We start from the raw sequence: 19085 nt of genomic DNA on the forward strand, positions 1-19085 counted from the left end.
GCCCTAATCAGTTAATGGTCGTTTGTCCAATGTCCGCTATATAATATATACTGTATATAAAGATTGACTCTTCTAACAATAGTCCTGCAACTTATGTATATTCAGCGCGGCTTGTACAGTAGCGGTATAATGACAGTGCCATCTAGGTAACTGTCATTATAACTAAACACATTTTATTTAACAATTATCTTAACAAATGTTAATCATACTATTTATTCAATAATTCAATTCGACATTATTAACTTTGCAAAGCAATTAACTCATTGGATTAAGTGCTATTGTTGATGTAATGCTTGGCAGCACATGAAATGACATATGAAGGCGATTGCCTATATCGGACGTTATATGACCGGACATTGCAGCGTAAACAGAAAGATTTTGAACGGACATTAAAATGAACGCTCGAAGGTATTCAAAACCATTTAAAATCCTAATTTTTAATCTTCGTAGCAGATAATATTTCAATCGATTTTTAATACAGTAAGCAAGAAAAGCGGTTGTTAAGTAGTAAGAATGTTGGTATAATTTAGTCCGATGATAGAAATTTGAATTTACTGAGATTAAAAAGCGGTCAAATCCTGGGGCTGGACAATAAGTTCGTAGTGGAATACTTTTGAGTTGGACGGACATTAAACGGACAAACTTTATTTGAACGGATATCAAAATAAATGCTAGGGACTCCAGCGTCCAATTAATGTCCGTTCAAATAAGGTCCGATAAGGAAGCTACAATAATTGAGAATAGGATGATTCATTTGACCAAAACCCATAATCATGGGTACTGGGTAGAGTGGACCGCTGCCAGTGTCTCTCTTTCCCAAACAAAAGGAAATGATATTAATTTGATTGACCGTTCTCAAATGCAAAATGATACCGAGAATGAAATCGGTCGCTCGCTTTTCCCATTCATTCACGGCTTACGAATTGTAATAAGTTTCGATTGATTAGGTACATCAATCAGATGCTGTAAAAATCTCTTTGGGTTGCGTTCGGGTCGATACCTAGTATTTCGGGGTAAGGGTAGTAGTTATTACTTATTGAGTTAGCTGAAGTTTATTGAATCTTTATTGCCGAGTACAGCTGCCTTTGGGTAGTTCTTCTTAATCTATTACAATTGTAAATGAATGGGAAAAGCGAGCGACCGATTTCATTCTCGGTATCATTTTGCATTTGAGAACGGTCAATCAAATTAATATCATTTCCTTTTGTTTGGGAAAGAGAGACACTGACAGCGGTCCACTCTACCCATGATTATGGGTTTTGGTAAAATATCATCTCTTTTTGATTATAATGTCAGGGTACTTTATAAAGTCGAATTATAAACTGATATCTTCATTAATAAGGAGGAAGTTTCAACGATTTCGAAATCTATCCTTTAAAAACATTTCCTTGTGTTTAGGGAAGCATATCGGTCGATCACTGACTGAATATGCCACTTAATACTCATTCAAGTTGGCATTAAATTCATATATAATGACATTAAACTGTCGTGGCAAAGCAGAATTTGTTGGAAATCACGAATGAGCAAAATTCTCACCTTTCGCACGTGCAAACTTGGAGCAGACGTTGCGTGCGCATCCAATATTGAATCGCCGTAAATTTTTGCATGTAATTGTTTTATATATAGCTTGATAAGCATGCAAAGTTTCAAAGTATTTTAAGAAGAACTGTAATCACAACGGCACTCTAAAGTTGACAGAAAATGACGAAAACAGCAATTTTCAGTGATTTTAGCGATTTTCTATCAATTTGGGCGTGTCCCAACGTGTGCAACTTTTCGATTTTCAACTTTAAAACTAGCCTATAACACAATTTATACCTATAGGAAGCAGAACTGAGCTCCACAACCCAAGGCATGGCCCAACACCAGAGAATACTAAATCGCAAAATTGACGTTTTTATAAAATAATTCTTCAAAAAAGCACAAACTTCAATGACGAATATCTTTATGAAGGAGCAAGCTAGAAAAACTTTCCGGTAGATTTTCAGAATGCTTGAACAATTATCTAAGGTAAAAATTTCCTCAGATTTTGAATAAAATTACTTCTTAATGGTTTAAAATTAATTTTAAAAGTTATTACTTTGTCAAAAATCAAGTTTTAAAAACGGTTAACTTGATGACGTCATCAAGGGGTGTTTATGACGTCATATAATTTTTTTATACAATGTAAACTAAAGTATAAACAATTATTTGCAAGACCTGTGGTCGGAAATGGCTGTATCTTTTATACTTTTGAATCTATGGACAATTAAATACAGGCTACAATTGACTGGCAAAGCGTCTATCCCTGAATATATGTATATATCACGACAATCTATCGTAAAACAGGGGTTCTAGAAAACCCACTTCCCGATGCTCCTGAAACCTGAAACTTTTTTTGCAGTCGATTTGGTCAACGTCTAGACGCCCTGAAAAATTTCAGATCTCTAACTCAATTTTAACATGGTTTTTAAGGCACCTGAATATGGCGATTTTGGGTTTTTTACCGAATTTCGTATAACAGTGCTGGCGAGTATTTTTACTATTTTATGCAAATTTCTTAAAAATCTCAACATAACTATTTTTATTCCTGTCATCTTTGACATCAAATTAGAATGTTTTGAACTAAAAATAAATCTGCTGAACGACTTCCGATGAGTCTTAATGCCTGAAAAACTCCTGCCGGAGGCGGCGGCCTTCGGCCGCCGCCTCCGGCCGGAGTGCACGCTTCGCGTGCACGAAAGAGGCTTCCGACGAGTACCAAAGGGGTTATAATAGTAAAGGGGGTATAATAGTAAAGGGGGTACAATAGTAAAGGGGGTACATAGTATACCCCCAATAAAGACACCGCTCGTGCTTGCCAGCACTGTGATATCACGACAATCTGTCGTAAAACAGGGGTTCTAGAAAACCCACTTCCCGATGTTTCTGAAACCTGAAACTTTTTTTGCAGTCGATTTGGTCAACGTCTAGACGCCCTTCAAAGTTTCAGATCTCTAACTCAATTTTAACATGGTTTTTAAGGCACCTGAATATGGCGATTTTGGGTTTTTTACCGAATTTCGTATAACAGTGCTGGCGAGTATTTTTACTATTTTATGCAAATTTCTTAAAAATCTCAACATAACTATTTTTATTCCTGTCATCTTTGACATCAAATTAGAATGTTTTGAACTAAAAATAAATCTGCTGAACGACTTCCGATGAGTCTTAATGCCTGAAAAACTCCTGCCGGAGGCGGCGGCCTTCGGCCGCCGCCTCCGGCCGCCGCCTCCGGCCGGAGTGCACGCTTCGCGTGCACGAAAGAGGCTTCCGACGAGTACCAAAGGGGTTATAATAGTAAAGGGGGTATAATAGTAAAGGGGGTACAATAGTAAAGGGGGTACATAGTATACCCCCAATAAAGACACCGCTCGTGCTTGCCAGCACTGTGATATCACGACAATCTGTCGTAAAACAGGGGTTCTAGAAAACCCACTTCCCGATGTTTCTGAAACCTGAAACTTTTTTTGCAGTCGATTTGGTCAACGTCTAGACGCCCTTCAAAGTTTCAGATCTCTAACTCAATTTTAACATGGTTTTTAAGGCACCTGAATATGGCGATTTTGGGTTTTTTACCGAATTTCGTATAATAGTGCTGGCGAGTATTTTATGCAAATTTCTTAAAAATCTCAACATAACTATTTTTTATTCCTGTCATCTTTGACATCAAATTAGAATGTTTTGAACTAAAAATAAATCTGCTGAACGACTTCCGATGAGTCTTAATGCCTGAAAAACTCCTGCCGGAGGCGGCGGCCTTCGGCCGCCGCCTCCGGCCGGAGTGCACGCTTCGCGTGCACGAAAGAGGCTTGTAACGTGTACCAAAGGGGGTATAATAGTAAAGGGGGTATAATAGTAAAGGGCGTACATAGTATACCCACAATAAATGCACCGGTCGTGCTTGCTAATACATCATATTATCAACCAACCAATTATCATCTGGAGTCTAATTCTATGAAGTACTTTTATACTCCAAAACTTCTATTTTAAATTCCATTACATTTTGTTAGTAAATACAGCGGATTGATGGGAACTAAAATAACACCAGTCTTTAAAACGACTCACTAAATAATTTCCTCGTAACATGTGAATTGTTGGACAATTATATCCTCTGAACAGGTGTATTTAGGAGATGGTGGACAATACAAGAACCAGCACTTCCTCCCCACACGGTCCCTATATATCTTATATACAGGTTTACAGGGTGTAAGGTTAGGATTCACATGGTCTCCTGTTTCTGCGTGTAATGGGTTACTGGGTAGAACATTCTTTCTGTTTAATTTTAGATACCTTGTGAGCTGTCTGGCTTTTTGAGCGGTTTATTTAACATAGAAACAAGGATTAGATTCTGTTGCTAGGGATGGTAACTATAAGATTGTATCCGGTTCTGGTGACGACGATAATTATAGTAATTATAGTAATAGTTTGATATCATTACGCAGATAAAGATAGTTCTAACTTTTAAATTCTTGATCGAAATAAATATTCTGCCGATTAAGAAATTAAGGATAAACTTCAAAGTAAAAAAAACAATATCAAACGTTTGAAAGAAACACTGATATTCTGTCAAAGAAGTTTGTTTGCATTTTTCCACCAAAATGTAAAGGTCAAACTTAACGTCGACTTTGACAGATATTTTAATAAACATTTTCATCAAGCGTTTTAAATCTATTATTGTTGGTATACTGTCCATAATTTAATATTGTTGATTGACTTGGGTATCATGATTCAAAAAATCGCACAGGGGTCGAAGGGAAGCAACTAAATACAAACTGATTCGCATTCAACACTGCGAGATACCATTAGCCACAGAATCTCATCCGTATCATTAGCAAGATTAATAAACACTACTACTACACTACTACTACGCTAGATTAATAAACACTACTACACTACTACTATGCTACTACTACACTACTACTACGCTACTACTAGGATAGCTAATTTATTTGATAGTTCACTCAATTCGGCTTTGTGTGTAATGGTAGCCCGCAGTAGGGATTAATATCGTTAATCCAAGATTGAGGCCGTTCAAGCACCTATAAACTGCTTCATTTTTATTGTTTAATTAGGATCATCTCGTTAGTTCTCTTAGACGCACATGTATCTACATCATTATAAGTATAACTGTATTGAGGTACCTAGTGAGCACTGAACAGTTTTATCATATAACGGATTGAACCAACTCCATATTTAGATATTTCAAGGAGTCCATGGCAGAGTTTTTTACACAATTATTTGTACATTCAATTTGAAATAGTGCATAAATATTCCCTTTTGAATTCTAACGACTTGGAAATGATGCTTTACTTAGATAATATGAACTGCATGATTTAACTCTACATATTCCTCATTCCCTCCTTCTCCTCCTTCTCCTCCTTCTCCTCCTTCTCCTCCTATAACTATCAACTATAAGGAAGAGTTGTAACAATTGTATCATACTTCCTCAGTCATGGGAAAGTCATCATTCTATTGAAGAAACTTAAAGTTGCAGGGTTTATCGTTATTTTCTTTTGCTCAAGTTTGTGATATGGAAGCTAAAATATAATACTAGAAACCCGTACTCTCAGCAGACCTTATTTATGTTGAAGAATTGAGTCCACTGTTGGTTGAGAGCACTGTTGGTTGAGAGCACTGTTGGTTGAGAGCTAGAGAGCACTGTTAGTTGAGGACACTGTTGGCGAGAGCACTGTTGGTTGAGAGCACTGTTGGTTGAGAGCACTGTTGGTTGAGAGCTAGAGAACAGTGCACTGTTGGTTGAGAGCACTGTTGGTTGAGAGCACTGTTGGTTGAGAGCACTGTTGGTAGAGAGCTAGAGAGCACTGTTGGTTGAGAGCGCTGTTGGTTGAGAGCTAGAGAGCACTGTTAGTTGAGAGCACTGTTGGTTGAGAGCACTGTTGGTTGAGAGCACTGTTGGTTGAGAGCTAGAGAGCACTGTTAGTTGAGAGCACTGTTGGTTGAGAGCACTGTTGGTTGAGAGCACTGTTGGTAGAGAGCTAGAGAGCACTGTTGGTTGAGAGCGCTGTTGGTTGAGAGCACTGTTGGTTGAGAGCACTGTTGGTTGAGAGCACTGTTGGTAGAGAGCTAGAGAGCACTGTTGGTTGAGAGCGCTGTTGGTTGAGAGCACTGTTGGTTGAGAGCACTGTTGGTAGAGAGCTAGAGAGCACTGTTGGTTGAGAGCGCTGTTGGTTGAGAGCTAGAGAGCACTGTTAGTTGAGAGCACTGTTGGTTGAGAGCACTGTTGGTTGAGAGCACTGTTGGTAGAGAGCTAGAGAGCACTGTTGGTTGAGAGCGCTGTTGGTTGAGAGCTAGAGAGCACTGTTAGTTGAGAGCACTGTTGGTTGAGAGCACTGTTGGTTGAGAGCACTGTTGGTTGAGAGCTAGAGAGCACTGTTAGTTGAGAGCACTGTTGGTTGAGAGCACTGTTGGTTGAGAGCACTGTTGGTAGAGAGCTAGAGAGCACTGTTGGTTGAGAGCGCTGTTGGTTGAGAGCACTGTTGGTTGAGAGCACTGTTGGTTGAGAGCACTGTTGGTAGAGAGCTAGAGAGCACTGTTGGTTGAGAGCGCTGTTGGTTGAGAGCACTGTTGGTTGAGAGCACTGTTGGTAGAGAGCTAGAGAGCACTGTTGGTTGAGAGCGCTGTTGGTTGAGAGCTAGAGAGCACTGTTAGTTGAGAGCACTGTTGGTTGAGAGCACTGTTGGTTGAGAGCACTGTTGGTTGAGAGCTAGAGAGCACTGTTAGTTGAGAGCGCTGTTGGTTGAGAGCACTGTTGGTTGAGAGCACTGTTGGTTGAGAGCGCTGTTGGTTGAGAGCACTGTTGGTTGAGAGCACTGTTGGTTGAGAGCACTGTTGGTAGAGAGCTAGAGAGCACTGTTAGTTGAGAGCACTGTTGGTTGAGAGCACTGTTGGTTGAGAGCACTGTTGGTAGAGAGCTAGAGAGCACTGTTGGTTGAGAGCGCTGTTGGTTGAGAGCTAGAGAGCACTGTTAGTTGAGAGCACTGTTGGTTGAGAGCACTGTTGGTTGAGAGCACTGTTGGTTGAGAGCTAGAGAGCACTGTTAGTTGAGAGCACTGTTGGTTGAGAGCACTGTTGGTTGAGAGCACTGTTGGTAGAGAGCTAGAGAGCACTGTTGGTTGAGAGCGCTGTTGGTTGAGAGCACTGTTGGTAGAGAGCTAGAGAACAGTGCGCTGTTGGTTGAGAGCTAGAGAACAGTGCTGTAATTAGCCTTCAGCTCAAAGAAGTAGTGTGCTAACCTTATATTTGTGTGCTATTATGCAGTTAACATCCATGTTTAGAGAACACACTGTTCTGCTTGCTGTTCGTTTGCTGCTTGTTCTAAAGATATCCATACAATTTATTATTTTCTAAATGTTTGAGTAGAATTTGTGACCTATAATGAAAGAAAGCGTTATTAAATCTTAGTCAAAGCCATTGTTATACGTGGATACTTTTATAACTTTTTAAAAAATTTCTTCCCTGTCTCTTTATCATTTAATATTGTATAGTAATGGAAATAACAAGAATGAATATCTTACCAGCAAATATGAGATAATATAAAAGGTAGCTGTTAAATGAATGGGCTGATCCTTCATTACCTTCTTCCCTGGTTTCTATTGGAGCAGGTAACTAGTGAAGCTAGTGGTGATGAATTCAGAAAAGAACTAGGAGAACGGAAGCTTAAGTATGACGAGACACTTAATCATTACGTCATCCAAATAGAGAAAAATCAGGTTTGTATTATGAATGTATTGGTATCTGAATGATGTTTAATACTGGTTAGTGCCGGTTTCTTAACAAGAGGAAACTTTTTATATGTAAACATCAGAGGTTAGCATAGAGGCTATTTTACATTTTAATTAAATACTGTTCTCAAATGCTAAATGATAAAATCAATATTTATAAATTATAAGTTAGTATCGTGTTATAAAAACCGGCTTCATTACTATGAGAAAGAAACAAAATAAACGGGCCTATATATAGGAGCACTCCTCGTCTTGTAGGTTTATAACCTACCAAAGTACCAAGACGCGCGCCGAGTTGAAACAAATATTTTACCAGTATCACCCGTTAATCCTCGTCACATAATTAACATGACTGCGTGACTTATATAATAATATGTATAGAGGGAGGTATAAACCATAGTTCGGTGTACAATTATTTCTTTATTCTCCACCGCTCCTCGGAATCTTTGACGTTTCAAAGATGCCGAGGATTCAAAAGTAATTAGGAAAACGGATAGAGCATGAAAAAGTCCTTAACATGTTTTGATAAAATGAGTTAGCTGATATTCATATTGATATTTTGTTCAGCAGGTTGGGTAACGTCAACACTAGGTCCAAATAACAATTTCATGCCTTATGCTAAGATGAGAAGTACTTTCCGGCGACATAAGTTTAGGTGCCCGTAGCGCCATTTCAAGTGTTCCAGTCATTATTTTGTCACGAAAGTCGGACTTCCATCGGAAACCCATTTATCGTACTTTATAACCAGTTTTATTAGTACGTACGGTACAGTCATTTTTAAAAGTACTGAGTTCGTACCGTACGAACTTCTCATCATATGCCTTATATAACGTTTAACAAGAGCTCCCCCCCCCCCCCCCCCCCCCCCCCTTAACAAGAGCTCCTTGTTCAGACAGCTATTCTTGAGTGCACGTCCCCAGAGTCAGCTACCACGCTGACTAAAGAGGAGAACAGATCAGAGCCCTGCATACCTGAGAGGGATGTCATATACGAGAGGGACGTCGGGGACATCACCATCTCTTGTCTAAGTCAGTAACATAATTACAATAATTAACATAATTAACATAATTAATTAACATAATTAACTGTTTATGTATTTAGAGAGAGGTGCACAATAAACTACCTTTTCCGACCTTATCTGACCGGAAGTTGCGTGAACGGACATAATTTTAAGCAGACATTAAAATTAACGCTAGGGCCACCGTACCAGTGTCCAATTAATGTCCGTTCAAATAAAGTTCGATAAGGTATTTTTCATTTTTTGATGCGCTTTTTGGGCAAGAAATGTTTTTTACATCGAGGAAACCCTATAAAAAACTAAAATCCATTTTAATTATCATTTTTAGTTTGTCAATCATCGGTCTTGATAAATGGGAGACACTAATCCTACTCGATTTCGATTATTTTATAGACTAATTAAACATTTTCTTCGACAACAAAGGAGTCAAGCACAATAAACAGTGTTTGTAAGATTGTTGAATATAAGTTAGTTAGTTCAAGAAATAATGTAACATTTCACGCAACCACAATTCCACATGGAAATTGATCTTCTTAAGGGGCCGCTAATTAACGTTCTCATAACTAACTACTTTACACCAGTAATAATTATTAGCTATTAAGGTAAAACCTAAGGTATTAGGTTGAGTCAATTGGTGTTTTTATAAAATCAATAATATTATATGATAAATACCAATTCCAGTAAAAGAAGTGTAAGTGTAAAAACTATAGTTGCAATATTCAGCCCATTCTAAACCCCCTTCCCCCCCCCCCCCCCGGGGCGCCCCCTAATTATTCGTATTTCCATGAGACACGCTACTGAATACCCAACAATAAAGATTGTAGTCGTGGCTAAAGCTACCATCAATATTAGCATTTAACGCTATGTGTAATATAACAAAGGATAAACTTCCTTTATACAATATACGAGTGACGATGGCGAACACAATATCAGCTCTATTTGAAGTTCTACTTGAGATCAACAAGCCTCATAGTAAATTAAGTTCGGATTTTCGGAGAAGTTTTATCTCGCATTTGCCTCAGCCGTTATTTTAAATGATAAAATTGTGAAACAACCGCAATATTCAAAATTCTCATTTCAGTGGAAGCTCACTACAGTCATACTGTACAATGGTTCAGCTGTTACTTGAAGGCCTTTCCTAACTCTAAGACTGTTATCATTATAGCTGTTGTCCCTGCAATAGAAGGTAAGTTTAAATCATTTTAACATGTTAACATGTTTATTGTTTAAGGGGGCGCATTCTCGTACACAAATGTTAACTACCAACCTTGCTGATAAATGTTGCTGCATGATAACGCTTGGCTTAGGATCCAACCTTGCAGTTTTTTTTTCAAACGTTTCTGCCTGGATGAGGCGAAACTGAAACCAAAATATTTATCTGCTCAAGTTTTAAAAACAAAAAAATTTGCCAAATCAGGTCTTTAAAATCAGGTTTCTGTTATCCGGCATGCCATCCTCTGAGCAGAACGGTTTGCAGTCTGCAGTCTTAACTGCTACTAGAATACCTCTCATGCTTAATCAAATTGTCAGCCTTCTAACACATTTAAGCAAAAGTAACCATGAATATTACTAGTTCCTGTAAAACTGAACTCTGACAGATAACTCAAAAGAAGTGAGGCCGATATTTGGCAGTAACTTAACCCTCATGTCGGATGAAGACCTCTCTTGGTGGTGCCTCTCAGAACACACTCCCATTTATAAACCCTCCGCGGGCCATCTTCTCTATTTCAAGGTTTGCCTATTTATAAACCCTCCGCGGGCCATTTTCTCTATTTCAAAGTTTGCTTATTTATAAACCCTCCGCGGGCCATCTTCTCTATTTCAAGGTTTCCTTATTTATAAACCCTCCGCGGGCCATCTTCTCTATTTCAAGGTTTGCTTATTTATAAACCCTCCGCGGGCCATCTTCTCTATTTCAAGGTTTGCTTATTTATAAACCCTCCGCGGGCCATCTTCTCTATTTCAAGTTTTGCTTATTTATAAACCCTCCGCGGGCCATCTTCTCTATTTCAAGGTTTGCTTATTTATAAACCCTCCGCGGGCCATCTTCTCTATTTCAAGGTTTGCTTATTTATAAACCATCCGCGGACCATCTTCTCTATTTCAAGGTTTGCTTATTTATAAACCCTCCGCGGGCCATCTTCTCTATTTTAAGGTTTGCTTATTTATAAACCCTCCGCGGACCATCTTCTCTATTTCAAGGTTTGCTTATTTATAAACCCTCCGCGGGCCATCTTCTTTATCTCAAGGTTTGCTTATTTATAAACCCTCCGCAGGACATCTTCTCTATTTCAAGGTTTGCTTATTTATAAACCCTCCGCGGGCCATCTTCTCTATTTCAAGGTTTGCTTATTTATAAACCCTCCGCGGGCCATCTTCTCTATTTCAAGGTTTGCTTATTTATAAACCCTCCGCGGGCCATCTTCTCTATTTCAAGGTTTGCTTATTTATAAACCCTCCGCAGTTCATCTTCTCTATTTCAAGTTTTGCTTATTTATAAACCCTCCGCGGGCCATCTTCTCTATTTCAAGGTTTGCTTATTTATAAACCCTCCGCGGGCCATCTTCTCTATTTCAAGGTTTGCTTATTTATAAACCCTCCGCGGGCCATCTTCTCTATTTCAAGGTTTGCTTATTTATAATACCTTCCGGGAATTATATCCACTAAAAGTCTCGGACACTGAGAGCTGATAATTTGCCGATATATCCCGCGAGGGAAGCCAAGGTATTATCAGTATAGACCTCAGACTGGCTGGCGGCAAGTTGTAAAACAAATAACACTGGCGTTCTATATATTAGACACTATATTGTATCATGCGCACGTATCGGATTACACCCCTTCCAATTCGGAACCGGAAAATATTATAATACATAATACCTCCGGTTCTTCGGGCCGCAAATTCCCTCCAGCAAGCTGTCGGGAATTATCAAGGTTTGCTTATTTATAAACCCTCCGCCGGCCATCTTCTCTATTTCAAGGTTTGCTTATTTATAAACCCTCCGCGGGCCATCTTCTCTATTTGAAGGTTTGCTCATTTATAAACCCTCCGCGGGCCATCTTCTCTATTTCAAGGTTTGCTTATTTATAAACCCTCCGCGGGCCATCTTCTCTATTTCAAGGTTTGCTTATTTATAAACCCTCCGCAGTTCATCTTCTCTATTTCAAGTTTTGCTTATTTATAAACCCTCCGCGGGCCATCTTCTCTATTTCAAGGTTTGCTTATTTATAAACCCTCCGCGGGCCATCTTCTCTATTTCAAGGTTTGCTCATTTATAAACCCTCCGCGGGCCATCTTCTCTATTTCAAGGTTTGCTTATTTATAAACCCTCCGCGGGCCATCTTCTCTATTTTAAGGTTTGCTTATTTATAAACCCTCCGCGGGCCATCTTCTCTAATTCAAGGTTTGCTTATTTATAAACCCTCCGCGGGACATCTTCTCTATTTCAAGGTAATTGCTTATTTATAAACCCTCCGCGGGCCATCTTCTCTATTTCAAGGTTTGCTTATTTATAAACCCTCCGCGGGAGTTCTTCTCTATTTTAAGGTTTGCTTATTTAATATTTATAAACCCTCCTCGGGCCATCTTCTCTATTTCAAGGTTTGCTTATTTATAAACCCTCTGCGGGACATCTTCACTATTTCAAGGTTTGCTTATTTATAAACCCTCCGCAGGCCATCTTCTCTATTTCAAGGTTTGCTTATTTATAAACCCTCCGCGGGCCATCTTCTCTATTTCAAGGTTTGCTTATTTATAAACCCTCCGCAGGCCATCTTCTCTATTTCAAGGTTTGCTTATTTATAAACCCTCCGCGGGCCATCTTCTCTATTTCAAGGTTTGCTTATTTATAAACCCTCCGCGGGCCATCTTCTCTATTTCAAGGTTTGCTTATTTATAAACCCTCCGCGGGCCATCTTCTCTATTTCAAGGTTTGCTTATTTATAAACCCTCCGCAGGACATCTTCTCTATTTCAAGGTTTGCTTACTTATAAACCCTCCTCGGGCCATCTTCTCTATTTCAAGGTTTGCTTATTTATAAACCCTCCTCGGGCCATCGTCTCTATTTCAAGGTTTGCTTATTTATAAACCCTCCTCGGGCCATCTTCTCTATTTCAAGGTTTGCTTATTTATAAACCCTCCGCAGGCCATCTTCTCTATTTCAAGGTTTGCTTATTTATAAACCCTCCGCGGGCCATCTTCTCTATTTCAAAGTTTGCTTTTTTATAAACCCTCCGCGGGCCATCTTCTCTATTTCAAGGTTTGCTTATTTATAAACCCTCCGCGGGCCATCTTCTCTATTTCAAGGTTTGCTTATTTATAAACCCTCCGCGGGCCATCTTCTCTATTTCAAGGTTTGCTTATTTATAAACCCTCCGCGGGCCATCTTCTCTATTTCAAAGTTTGCTTATTTATAAACCCTCCGCGGGCCATCTTCTCTATTTCAAGGTTTGCTTATTTTCTGATATTTTCTCAATCATTTTTGATCTAAGTTTTTATGCTAATATTTTAGATGCTATAATTTCCTGGCTGAAACGCAAATCAGTGGCCCTGTAGATTTGGTGCTACTTTTCTATTGAACCCTGAATTTAATTGGCTTCCCTAGACCAAGATGGAAGTTAACTACTCGTGATATTAAATAGTTCATAGCCAACTAGGTACTTAGGTACAGAACCTTTAATACTCTCCAATAGTATTAGTAGAGTTACTGATTGAGGCGTATTATTTTCAGTGGTTCCACACAGAGAGCGAGCGTCGTGGTAACCATAACTCAAGGCCGATGACAAAAGTTAAAAAGCTTGAGTTGTGGAAAATGGAAATAAACACAACTTTCAGCTGCAATGGTTCCGAATACATGGTAGATGCAGAGTTTCATTGCTTTGGGTAAAACAAAATACTATATTTGTTCATTAATTTTGACTCTGGTCACCATTATCATTATTCGTTATCAAAAAGTCATCTCCAAGGTCACGTCCACAATCAAATATAAATTAATTAACGTACTATTATACAATAACTATAAGGAAAAATGAAGGAGATGTCTAATAAAGTTGTTGTCTCGGAGAATGAACAACTAAGCTCCATAACAATACGAAAACAGAAAATAAAACGACTGCTAAACATCTTAGGAATCTAGTGCAAGAGCTGATATAAGTGAAATATGTGTAGCAAAAGCTAATAATATTGATTATTCACTTTGAGGCTTCACTTTGATAATTCACCAATCGTGACGTGAAGACGTAAAAATGCAGCCTTCGTGAACTACTAAGCTGACAAAGGAATATAACTTCAAATATGTTGAAAATGAAATTACACCGCAATTCATTTTTAAATAACTAATTTGATGAAAGGATTACATATAGAACAGGTCTGACTGAATACCGCAAAAGAGGTTGAAACATTTAACTTGAGATTCACCAATAATAGCATTGTTACAGAAACAGAAGCCTTTCCAAAGTCAGTAAACTGCCGCCACTAGTGACATGGTGTGACAGCTGTACGCCTCCAAGATCCACCTTTAACTTTACTTTGTCGCCAAAACTGACATAGTAATGCTACTGCAAGGGCCTGAATGACGGTACGCTTTTAACTAGAAACCCCTTGTATACAGTATACACAAGCACACTTATTCATGTCATCACATATTACATAACTAGAGCATTATTTACCTATCCTGACCTCCATTTGGCGGAACAAGTATAGAATGATGATGTGTGAAGTGTGAACTCACTGTTTGTTAAGTTGTTGATTTCATTAAATAATTTTAGACATATATACCACGTGATGCGCGCTGCAGTCCACCAGATATACTGCAAAATAACTAACTTTTAAACTCCATAAAGTAATAGTTTTAACTTTGCCAGTCCTTTGGGTCCATTTAGTTCTTTTAGCAAACCATGTCTCAGTAAGTTAATAAGTTATGTCGTTATTGTCGCCAGGAGTTGAGTTGAGTTTTATCAGCCAAAATAGCAATTTTAACAGATCTAAATACGTTTCCCTGAATGTGTAACAAATAAACAAATAAACAAATAACAAACTACAGGAAGCTCCCTACTGGACTCCCTTCCATCCAGCACTGCCACGACTGGGGCAAAGCAATGGTTATACTTTTAGAGGTGCTGTTATATGTCTGTCTCTATGCTACCTTGGTCATTTTCTATAAATCAGTCGGGTAAGCAACATTACAATCTACGCTACTGAGTTACGCTACTGAGTTACACTATTGAGTTACGTTACTGAGTTACGTTACTCAGTTATACGTTACTGAGTTACGCTACTGAGTTACACTATTGAGTTACGCTACTGAGCTATACGTTACTGAGTTACGTTACTCAGTTACGCTACTGAGATACGCTACTGAGTTAGGTTACTGAGTTACGCTACTGAGTTACGCTACTGAGTTACGCTACTGAGTTACGATACTGAGTTACGCTACTGAGTTACGCTACTGAGTTACGCTACTGAGTTAGGTTACTGAGTTACGTTACTGAGTTACGTTACTGAGTTACGCTACTGAGTTAGGTTACTGAGTTACGCTACTGAGTTACCCCAAACAAGCTTAATCGCTCTAATTTTGAAAATTGTATTTTGAATTTGATTGTTATTTTAAACAACATGAGCAGGAATAAAAAATAAAAATCATTACGGAGTATTGTTGTGAAGCTTGATTTGAGACAGTCATGGGTGACTATAGCCTGTGACTATAGCCTGTGACTTTAGCCTGTGACTATAGCCTGTGAGTATAGCTCCTGTGACTATAGCTCCTGTTACTATAGCCTGTGACTATAGCCTGTGACTATGATAGCCTGTGGCTATGATAGCCTGTGACTATAGCATGTGACTATGATAGCCTGTGACTATAGCTCCTCTGACTATAGCCTGTGACTATAGCCTGTGACTATAGCCTGTGACTATGATAGCCTGTGACTATAGCTCCTGTGACTATAGCCTGTGACTATAGCCTGTGACTATAGCCTGTGAGGGATCGCAGACTCATCTAAGCATCTAAATATTTCCAAATGTAAGTGTTATGATGCAGATTCTATAAGTGGGGAGGCATATACTTTTTGACACGTGACAGTGATTCTGGGGATTGATCGGTTAATCGCTGTCACATGCCTCACATCCTCACCAAATCCTATGAGATTGCCTACTTACAGTCACTAACTCCTAACAGTGGCTCCTGTACACCTTGAAGTGCTCCACTGGGAACTGACTGTAGTAATAATAAGAAATGTAAGTATTATATATATAATGTAATGTAATATTTCTCACAGGACATTAAGGCGGGTTATGAGGCGTATCAGGAGAACAGCTCGCGACGCGGATTACACTAAAAACCGCCTTTTAATCCTACCTCGATGTAAAGGAAGGCCCTACACAGGGATTGACAATCTAGGAAAACTGATTATTAAGCTAGAACAGCCTGCAGAACCAGCAAAATGTGATCATAGTGCAGGTCGGTTCAAGGACCTAATATCTGCTGTTTAGCAGTTAATACATTGTCACATTTACAGCAGCTGGTGACCGCTACAAGGAAGACAACTTATCCACCCTCAAACCTTATCACTTGTTTTAAATGTTTGCTAATGTTTACTGATGACGCAGCCATGGGGTTATTATAGTATTTATAACTAGCCTGAATCTGAACCTGAAAACAGAAAATCGTACAAAGAATAACGTCCTGAAAAGTGTTTTATTTATAATTCTACGGGGCTAACCTATTTAAGGGACTTCCAAGTTATTGCTGTGAAATTGTCTTGACGTTTTTAAATATTCAATTTTATTTTTAATTCTAATGATTTAATTTCATTGATATTACTATTAAAAAACTTGTATATTATTTTGGCGCGCATTCTATGAAACAAAAGAAAATAGTTTCGATACTATTTATTTTTAAATCAGAAGGACTGGCAACCTAATTTGTTCAATTTTAGGGAGGGCACCAAATGTTACGCCACTGCTCACCCTACGTTGGAAATTGCTTATATAATTATAACACATAACAATACCTAGTTAAGTGATTAGGGTCCGTTAGATTAAGTGATTAGTTAATTAAGTTATTAATTAAGTGATTAGTCTAAAATAGAAGAATTGAAGATGAAAGTAGCCGCACTAACAAAGTATGAGTGTTTACAAGAAGCGCCATTTGAAACACAGTACCTTACAGAACAATAGAGTACACAATGTGATACAAGTTAAGAGACCTAGTATAGTAACAAAAGGAGTAGGTTAGCTCCAATGCAGGTGGTCACGTGAACACATGGTCACGGTTACAGAGTCTGTAACCATGGTCACGTGATCACGTGTCACGTTTACAGGCCTGTGCAAACAATGAAACTAAACGGCACCGTGTTATAATCACACGATTATAATGTGTAAGAGTACACACTAACATAATGCGGACATTAAACTAAACGTATGAGTAAGAACACGTAATTATACACATTATACCTAGCATTATACCTAGCATTATACCTAGCATTATGCCTAGCATTATAAACAGCTTTGCGGTGGAACACTGTAACTTATTCCATGTGGGGTGGGGTGATTTCAAGAGAAACTGGTAGCAACGTGGAACTTAACGCTTGTTACAGGATCCGAGCCACTCTTACACATTTAGGTAATTTATGTGACCTTGTGTCAAGATCAGGTATTTTAAGTGCGATATGATCATATTATATAGGATAATATTAATACAATAAACTTATACATATAATAGCTAATACAGAGCGTCAATATATCTTTATATATATTATTATTAGTCCTCCTCTTCAGTATATTGGTTCCCTTTAATTGTGAAACCTATTAAATTTAAAACACAGCCATACAATTATCTACAAATAAAAGCTTAAATAACTTATCAACAAACAACGTTTATAGTTACAAACGACAAATTTACAAATTAATCACATACGTAATGCAACTTAAAGTCACCGTAAAGTTATCTACAAGCAAAAAGAAAGTTATCTATTTTACATTTTGTTCATTATAAACTTTATAAACTTTTATGATCATTAGTGCTCAGCCAACACAACCCACCCCCCCTGTCTGATATTACACTAGGTGCTGGCGTCCTATTATAACTTTGAGTTGGTCTCCTTCCAGATCGTTTGGTTGAAATGAGACACTTATCTTCACACAATTTTTCTGTGAAATTTCATCTATAATGGCTTCTGGAACTGTATGAGAATAGTCACTGTACACTTTTGAGGCTTTGTAAACAATATCGGAACATTTCCCTTCCACCTATTCCAACAAAGCACCTAGACCTTTGTTAGTCTACTGTAGTACTGTCGGTCACTGTAGCTGTATGGTATTGGTAATATGCAGGTAAAGAAACTTTCTATGTTTTGGCTAGTGTTTATCCAGCACAGACGTGGGCGCCGCCGCCGGTGCGCCGCCGCCGCCGATAAATTCGACACGCCGCCGCCGGCGGTAAATTTCGATCGGCGCGCCGAATGTCAAATTTTTGCCTCAGTTGTGCCGTTATCGTAGCCAAATATCTGCTTGTTGCTGAACAGAGTATAAATACTAATAGTTGCTCTTTCAAATCGTCATTCAATTTTGAAATGAGCCTTAGCATACAAAGTGTACATTAGCTTATAAGATGTCAGTCAGTGGTACAATGACTATGTTGCCAAAAATTGGTTCCAGCCGCCGATACGCCGCCGCCGCCGAGTGAAATACGGCCTCACGCCGCCGCTGCAGCATTTTCGGCGGCGCCCACGTCTGATCCAGCAATCATCAAAGGGGCCGGTGCTGTAAATGTAAGGAAGCTGGCTGTTACAGTGCAAACTGGAATTTTCCTTTTCTCGGGTTCAACAAACTGCTTTAACTTCTTTACGGCAAATTGAGAATGCATTTGTTTTACAAATTATTGATGGTACAATTTTTTAACTAAAACCAGAAACTGGGTAGATCAGACCGTCACCAGTGTATCCTTTTTCCAAAACAAAAATAAATGCAGATATCAATTTAAATTACCGTTCTCAATTGCATGCAAAGTGATGCCGAGAATGAAAACGGTCGCTCGCTTTTCCCATTCATCGAAATCACGAATGAGTAAAATTCGCACCTTTCGCACGTGCGAACTTTAAGCGAAAGTTGCGTGCGCATCCTTTTTTTATCTTTTTTTTATCAATAAACTTTCAAAATGTTTACAAATACATCATTTTATTTCAAAGAAAATTCGCCGAATGACCTTACATGCTCACCCCAACCGCAGGTTCCTTGCGGGTAAAGGAACATTCAACCGCAGGTTCCTTGCGGGTAAAGGAACAAACAAAAACAAAAATGGCAGACTCCT

The 19085-nt window shown here is 38.7% G+C and overlaps 1 protein-coding gene across 2 annotated transcripts; it reads left to right on the forward strand.

Annotated features, from left to right (window-relative positions):
• Window positions 1-7367: 7367 nt before the first annotated feature.
• Window positions 7368-16338, forward strand: LOC134824226 (uncharacterized). 2 transcript variants are annotated; one of them, XM_063836006.1, is made up of 7 exons: window positions 7368-7751; window positions 8656-8791; window positions 9863-9967; window positions 10380-10513; window positions 13509-13660; window positions 14820-14948; window positions 16054-16338. In XM_063836006.1, the coding sequence occupies exons 1-7, from the start codon at window positions 7593-7595 to the stop codon at window positions 16265-16267; spliced, it is 1029 nt and encodes a 342-aa protein (XP_063692076.1). In that variant the 5' UTR covers window positions 7368-7592; the 3' UTR covers window positions 16268-16338. The 2 variants fall into 2 exon arrangements, with proteins under 2 accessions (XP_063692076.1, XP_063692077.1); XM_063836007.1 differs by lacking the exon at window positions 14820-14948.
• The last annotated feature ends 2747 nt before the right edge of the window (window positions 16339-19085 follow it).

The sequence above is a fragment of the Bolinopsis microptera genome, chromosome 12, assembly GCF_026151205.1.
Source record: "Bolinopsis microptera isolate Bmic1 chromosome 12, MBARI_Bmic_1.0, whole genome shotgun sequence".
Lineage (NCBI taxonomy): Eukaryota > Metazoa > Ctenophora > Tentaculata > Lobata > Bolinopsidae > Bolinopsis > Bolinopsis microptera.

Coding starts and splice junctions, on each gene's coding strand:
- LOC134824226 (XM_063836006.1), top strand. CDS start 7,593: ATGAATGGGCTGATCCTTCATTACCTTCTTCCCTGGTTTCTATTGGAG. Junction 8,792..9,862: donor CATCACCATCTCTTGTCTAA/GTCAGTAACATA, acceptor TTCTCATTTCAG/TGGAAGCTCACTACAGTCAT. Junction 10,514..13,508: donor GCCATCTTCTCTATTTCAAG/GTTTGCCTATTT, acceptor TATTATTTTCAG/TGGTTCCACACAGAGAGCGA.